Below are 7,305 nucleotides of genomic sequence, written 5' to 3'. Positions count from 1 at the left end.
TCCCTGACACCTTATCTCGAAACGAAACCTTTGTCAGGCCAACTCCACCCATGCTCCCCCCTCCCCCATTCGACGGGCCAGGAGGCAAAGGCAAGGGTGGTAGGTGGGAACTTCAAAGTATTAGATGGGTACACGCGTGCAAGTACTTTGCCGCTTATATATATATATATATGAAATAACGTAATTAAAAAAAATAATGAAATAACAAAATTTTTACTAAGTTAAATTATAACAAAATAAAATATTATAAAGATAGTATTCATAGTTTTAAATTGCGATTGCAGTTACGGTTGCAATTATAGTTAGTGTAGTCGTGGCTATTACATCTATTGCCATGTAGATTGTAATTGTTGTGGTATAAAATTATTACATATTTGCACGTATATAAACAAACAATTATATCTCTTTTCTTATTTTTTTACTCAAAACCTCTTTATCCCTTTCTTAAAATATAGCATGCACATCTTAACATTTTAACCAGCTGTCATTAGTTGTCTTTCTTCTTCCTTTAATATTTCATGTAATCAAATTTATTAGAATAGAAGATTAAAACTTGAATGTATCTATGTATTTTGATACAAAATAAAATAAAATGATGTTACAGATTTATTGTGATTATATTGCAGTTGAAATGCAGAATTTTAAGTGATTTAAAATTACACCGTAATTGTTGGCTATTGTGATTGTGGTAAGCACCGCAACAATAATATTACAGCCGCAATTACGGTTGTGGACTGCAATTTAAAATCCTATCCTGATAGTAATAAAATAGTTAAGTTAAATTATGATTAAAATAAAAAGATAAAATGTCAATTCAATTCTATAAAATAAAAAATGTTAATTTTATAATAGTTATGAACCAATTTGAGAAAAAAAGGAAAAAGAGATTTAGAAGAGAGAAAAAGAATTCAATAATTATTATGATGCCACCGTATTTTTAATTGAAAATAACATGTTTATTTTTTCAAAATTGAGCTATTTTTAAAAATGTTACACAAAAATATTTTCTAAAATTAAAACTAAACACATTTTTTATTTTCTCTTTTCTTTAAAGGGGGAAAAATAGTAAAACCAAAAAAACCCTTAGTTCTCTTTCACTGGTTCTCTTTCACTGTGTATCAAGGTTTGTAGATGAATTATTTCATTACAAGACACATTTTAGTGTCGGCCATCGAAAATAAAAATTGGCTTTTGTAAATAAAAATTATAAAACATTTAACAAAAGCAGACCCTTGGGCTTACCTACACACGACACAGCATGAAAACAGAAACAGAAAACGGTAAAATCAAACAAGCCACTCTAGTTCCCTTTCACTATGTGTATCAGGGTTTGTAGATGAATTATTTCACTACAACACATTTTAGTGTCGGCCATTCATCGAAAATAAAAATTAGCTATTGTAAATAAAAATTACAAAACATTTAATAAAAGCAGGTCCTTAGGCTTAACTCTATACACACGAGACAACACCCTGCTGAAATTAGCTTTTGTAAATAAAAATTCCTTACAATTGTAACAAAACATTTGACAAAGGATAAAAAATTAAAATCAATTAAATTCAAATTCCAAAAATTTTCAAGAATTTCGATTCATTACATTTCTAAAATTTCCTATCCAAACACCACTAAAAGAGGATTGATGATGTGCTCCTTTCATAAGAGAATCGTACAAACAGCCAGACATAAGTTCAAACAATAGCTTACTGTTCCCCTTGACTAGAAAGATATTCAAGGTAGTGGATACAAACGAAAATGAAGTTCAAAGGGGAAATTGCATACCCTTAACACAGATCCATAAATTTGAAAAATTCACAACAGTATCATTGAATATTAATTTAGAAAACTTGCAGGTGTTGTTTTACAAGTTTACACGGGGAATTATCGAGAACATAATCCAGATTTCATGATCGCTACTACCACCAGTTGTAATTTCTGCCATGCCCATCACTACTAGAGTTGCCAAACCTTGATGCTGAATATCTATGATTTGACCTGGCTGAAGCTTCTTGGGAAAATGGGGTTCCAGTATAACCATTCCATCTCTTGGAAGATTTATAACTTGGAGTATGACTTCCATTACCAAAAGAATGAATTCTGGTGCTTATAGAAGATGGTGTCCCTGAAGACCTAAAACTGCTACGTGTGGACATGGGAGGAAAGAATTCTTCAGGATGCTCTGTCTTCCATCCACCTCTACTCTTGGATTTCATGGGAGTCGTATAGCCTCTTTGTTCCGGAGGATGCTCCGATGTCCAGCCACCTCTATGCTTAGATTTCTTGGGAGATGTATAGTCCTTTTCTTCTGCAGGATGCTCCACCATCCAGCCCCCTCTACTCTTTGATTTCTTGGGTGTTGAAAAGCCTCTCTCTTCTGTAGAAGACCGTTTCTTTCTGTGACGTACATCATTAGGTGCAGATCTATTTCCCATGTAATCATTTTCTTTTTGGGGTCTTTTATCTTTTGTGTTTGATGATTCGTAATTCCTCTTCCCTGCCTGTGGAGGAAAACATCAAAAACTACTTTAAGACACAAGAATATAAAACACAAAAGAACAATAAAAGAAAAGGCAAACACCTGTAATAGTTTAAGTAACGATAGTCAATAAATATCCTGAAGGGTACCTTGATAGAACTTGTGCACTCCCGGGCAAAATGTCCTTCTTCACCACATTTGAAGCATGAACTAGGTGTGGCTCCACTTGCTATCTCACCCCGTAACCTTGAACATGCCTGCATCAATTGATTATCAAATTTACATATGCCAATATATCTTATTTAAAAAGACCCGAATGTGAGTTGATGACAATAATCCCCTCAATGATTTTCAAAAATGACACTCCACCACAACCAAGCTACTCTAAAATTATACTTCCACAGAATCTAAGAAAACAATCAGGCAACTATAGATTTAACTATTGTTTAATCAAGTTATTGTACCAAATATTTTTTATTTTATAAAATGTGATATTTTGAAAATGAAAACAAAGAAAACTCACATCTCTACAAGTAAAAGGTTGTTTAACACCGGTAACCATTAGTACAATCAGAACACAAAGGCCAAGACAGTAGTTCCTATTAGTTGCCATATTTTCCTTTCTCTAATATCAAAGCAACTGAAAGCTAATACCTTGAATACTAGCATATTATTCACTTGTTTTCATGTAAGTTTTTGAAACTGACCTGGTACAGAGTGCGAATGTGTAATGTGCCCATCTTTTCATTTTATTATAAAATATCTAATTGCAGGTCTTGGGGCTCCTATTTCTAATCTTCCATTTCTTAAGCTCTGCAGAGAACTTAAAAGCCAAGAGCTGTTGCTGCTTATATGATACGGACAAAATAATGAAAATATACAATCACTAGTAACTTCTCCAACAACGATGCATTACTTATAGCTTTAGGTTAGGAAGAAAGTCCTCTTTGGTTACCTCAGGATGAAATTTGCTATTAACAGAGTGCAAGGATAACTAATGATTTTGAAGGGAAAGAAAGTTCAAAATGGCTGTCACTGATGCATTTAGGTTTAGAAAAATGATTGGTTTCCTTCACATACATGTTAACAAGCAATTGATAGCAATAATTGAAATATCATTTTCAGGCTATTTCAACTTTCTTCTATTTATTTCCACTAAATAAAAGTTAAATCTTGCAAACATTTTAGCATGCCTGGTATGAAAAAGATGATAACAACAAAAAGAAAGAAAGAAACAATCAAACAAATTCCCCCCTTACTAAGAGAGAACAAGAGTCACACAGTAAGAGTAGACTAGATTATGCAAAAGAGCTATATATAATAAGGCAAGACAATTAAACCATTAAATAAATAAAACTTACCAAACCCGTGTGACCCAAATGACCACATTTGTAACAAGAAATTTCTCCTGGTGTTGCATCATCAGAATTGACACAGCATAAGTGGCCAAGCCTCTTGCAGACATAACATTGAATTTCCTAATTAAACAGAAAAGGTAAATAGTCAGTGACTTAGCAATTCAAATCCAACAGAAGCCACTAATTTTATGCAAATCCAACCAAAAACATTTCCCAAATTTGACAATAAAAGAAAAGCACAATAAGAAACAGAACAACCTTGAGATCATCCAGTGAATAATCACTCTTGCAAAAAAACATATCATGCCCAGAATTTCCACACTTTAAGCAAATACAAATGCTTTTAGAAGTACTCGCATGCTTTTCTGGACAGTCTTTAGCACGGTGACCACCTTTTTTGCAGATAAAGCAATCTTGCGTCTGTAGGAGCATAAAACATATCTCAACAAAACACATTAAACCCTCATATTCCAATAAAATGACAGAATATGACTATAAGACATACCTTAGTGCATTGTTTTGCATTGTGTCCCAAACCACCGCAAACATAGCATGGTTTCTTCCGCTTTGCCGCTGAACAGTTCACAGCGGCGTGACCTTCCTCACCACAGTTGAAACAGGCTCCCCAACTATTACCTGGTGGGTCAAAATACCTCGGACCCCGCTGATAAAACAGAAACAGAATCATATCATATACCCAACTACCCCATCCTCGTGGCACAGTAGTATTATATTCAATATGACATTTTCATATCAAAGATTCAAAGATTTCAACTCACAAGCAGCTTTCGCAGAACCATATTGTCACCTATCTGACCCGTGCTTCCTTCTACAGATTCATCATTCTCTGTAGCTTTGATCGTCTCCCCCACCTGTTGTTCTTCAGTTATAATAACCTATATAAAATGTAAATACATAAATTAATTTTTCAAACAAACCCTACACAAAACGTGATTTGCCCAAGTGCGTGTTTGGATTTGATTCAATTTCCTGAAGTAAAATATATTTTGAGTTAAATGGATTAACATCACTATTTCAACTAAATCCTTTACTAGGCAAATGTTGCAATCCAGTTTTTAAATAAAAATTTCATTATTTAAGTTCAACTTTTCAGCAGTTTCAGCTTTCGATTTAATCAGAATCTAATTGAGACTACAAGAACGCGCAAGGAGCAGTATGAATCCATTTAAATCAAACCCAAAGGAAGTTCAACTATACATGAAAATATCTCCAAAATAGAGATAAAAAAAAGGTTTTTTTATTCAAAAGTGGAAAAATCCAAACACGGAATAGGACTTACATTTTGATCCCTAACCTCCACCTTCAACTTGGTGGTTTTCTTCTTCTTCCTCACTTCAGAATCAGCGATTGCGGTGGACCCATCAGAAACGCCGTCGTTTTGGGGCACTGCGAGTTCCGATGCCTGCGAAGACGAAACAATGGCACCACCAAAAACGTCGTCGTTTGGGTTATTCTTGGCCGCGCGCATGCGCAGGGCCTTTTCTACAATCTTGAGGCTGAGATCTTGGTTAGCTTCGTCGTCGTCGTCGTCGCTGAAGACGAGTGACGGCGTCGAAGCGCCGTTAACGTTGTCTGTGTCATTGTGCTCTATTGCCTTGGCCTTAGACTTCTCCTTGCGCCCCATTCTGTCTCTGCTATTGTAACTTCAGAATTCTAAGTTGCAAACCCTAATAACCTAAGATTGGAATTTGGAGAAAAATATAAAATCATGTGACTCTTTAAATAAATAAATAATAGTAAATTTTTTATTTATTTATCAAGGAGCTTACGAGCTCTCTCGCCTACCTAATCAACTGAATATTTACTATGCAACATAAATATTTATTTTATATAATTACATTTTATGATAAATAAACATTTTAAATATATAATTATATTTTTAATTTATAATAAAAAATAATTTGTGAAATGATTTTTTTTATTATTGAAAATTTTTAAAAACTTATAGAAATTCAAATTCAAAATAAAAATAAGTGATTAAATTAAAGATAAACAATTCAAAAGATGAAGTTAAAAGAATTTCTATAAAAAAAAAAATATGCTAAAAACCTATTTTGGTCTCGTATAATAATTGTTTCTTTCAATTTAATTTCAATGTTATTTTTTGTTTCAATTTGGTCCCTAATAAATTAATTGGTTGTAATATGGGACTTCCATCAAAATTATTTAAACGGAGTTAACTGTTGGCCACGTGAATGCCACGTAGATGCATAGGTGAATGCCAAATTTCATGAATACACCTGGAACCAGAATGACCCGTTTTGAAACCAGAACGATCCGTTCTGGTTGCACTCTTAGTGTGTTAATTTTGCACCTGGAAATGGCCGTTTCAAATGCAAAATTAGCACACCAAGAGTGCAACCAGAACGGGCCGTTCTGTTTCCAGAAAACCAAATACAAACGGTCGATGATTATAGTTCACGGTTGTGAATCGTGCAAGGAAAAAGACCCAAGGTACAAAGCATTTCAAACACTGGATTTGGAAATATTGTCAATGGAAATTGATAACTTCAATTGTTAAACAGTTGGGTTATACAGTGTATCATTAAGGACAATGCAGTGTATCACTAAAGACAATGGTTGCAGATTTTATTTCATTGTTAATCAAACTAGAGTGAACCACTTACTACCAAATTGACACTATACAGTAAAGGATGAAATGACATGGTATTTTTCCTTGAAGTCATTAACGATGTATCCCAACAACAACAACAACCTGTTCTTGAGGAGGTACAACCTGAAGTAAAGGAAGAGGATACACAGGACTAACATTTCACCACACAACCACATGTACAGGTAGATAATGCTGATATCCTATTGCCATTCAGTGTTATCTAGTGGATAAGATGTATTATTGGCACCTTCAGCGTTATCTAGATGATTTCCCTTCTCAGTAATTTCTTTGAACTTTTTTAGTATATGTTATGTTCTGAATTTTTATTTTAAGTCTCTAAACCATATATTTGTTTTTGAATTTATGATATGTTATGAATTTTTATTTTTAATTTTTGAATCACATTGTGGCATTTTGGTCAACGCAGGCATGAAGTTGGCGTTCTGGAACGGGCCGTTCTGAATCCAGAACGGTCCGTTCTGAAACCAAAACTGTCCGTTCTGATTTTAGAATGGACCGTTCTGCTGCACTCGTGATGTGTTAATTTTGCATCTGGAACGGCCCGTTCCAGATGCAAAATTAACACACCAAGAGTGCAACTAGAACGGTCCGTTCTGGTTTCAGAACGGGTTGTTCTGGTTACAGGTGTATTCAAGAAATTTGGCATCCACGTGGCATCCACCTATGCATCTACATGACATTCACGTGGCCAACAGTTAACTCCGTTTAAATAATTTGGACGGAAGTCCGACATTGCAACCAATTAATTTATTAGGAACTAAATTGAGACCAAAAATAAAAGTGGGACTAAATTGAAATAAACAATTATTATAAGGAAC

The 7,305-nt window shown here is 34.1% G+C and overlaps 1 protein-coding gene across 1 annotated transcript; it reads right to left on the bottom strand.

The window, feature by feature from the left end:
* Positions 1–1,524: 1,524 nt before the first annotated feature.
* On the bottom strand, positions 1,525–5,538 carry LOC109805939 (uncharacterized). Its single transcript, XM_083068015.1, has 7 exons — positions 5,132–5,538; positions 4,611–4,727; positions 4,337–4,495; positions 4,090–4,251; positions 3,835–3,951; positions 2,623–2,730; positions 1,525–2,495 (listed from the first exon to the last, which is right to left on the bottom strand). The coding sequence occupies exons 1-7, from the start codon at positions 5,474–5,476 to the stop codon at positions 1,914–1,916; spliced, it is 1,590 nt and encodes a 529-aa protein (XP_082924141.1). The 5' UTR covers positions 5,477–5,538; the 3' UTR covers positions 1,525–1,913.
* Between the last annotated feature and the right edge of the window lie 1,767 nt (positions 5,539–7,305).

The sequence above is a fragment of the Cajanus cajan genome, chromosome 2 (genome assembly GCF_000230855.2).
Source record: "Cajanus cajan strain Asha chromosome 2, NIPB_CcT2T_4, whole genome shotgun sequence".
Classification (NCBI taxonomy): domain Eukaryota; kingdom Viridiplantae; phylum Streptophyta; class Magnoliopsida; order Fabales; family Fabaceae; genus Cajanus; species Cajanus cajan.
The sequence above is the reverse complement of the archived record's forward strand: the minus strand, read 5'-3'. Positions and strand labels throughout refer to the sequence as shown.

Excerpts from the sequence above, each read along its gene's own strand:
- LOC109805939 (XM_083068015.1), bottom strand. The coding sequence starts at position 5,476 with ATGGGGCGCAAGGAGAAGTCTAAGGCCAAGGCAATAGAGCACAATGAC. Across the intron at positions 4,728-5,131 it reads TGGAGGTTAGGGATCAAAAT|GTTATTATAACTGAAGAACA; the intron begins GTAAGTCCTATT and ends CATTTTATATAG. Across the intron at positions 4,252-4,336 it reads ATGCAAAACAATGCACTAAG|ACGCAAGATTGCTTTATCTG; the intron begins GTATGTCTTATA and ends ATGCTCCTACAG.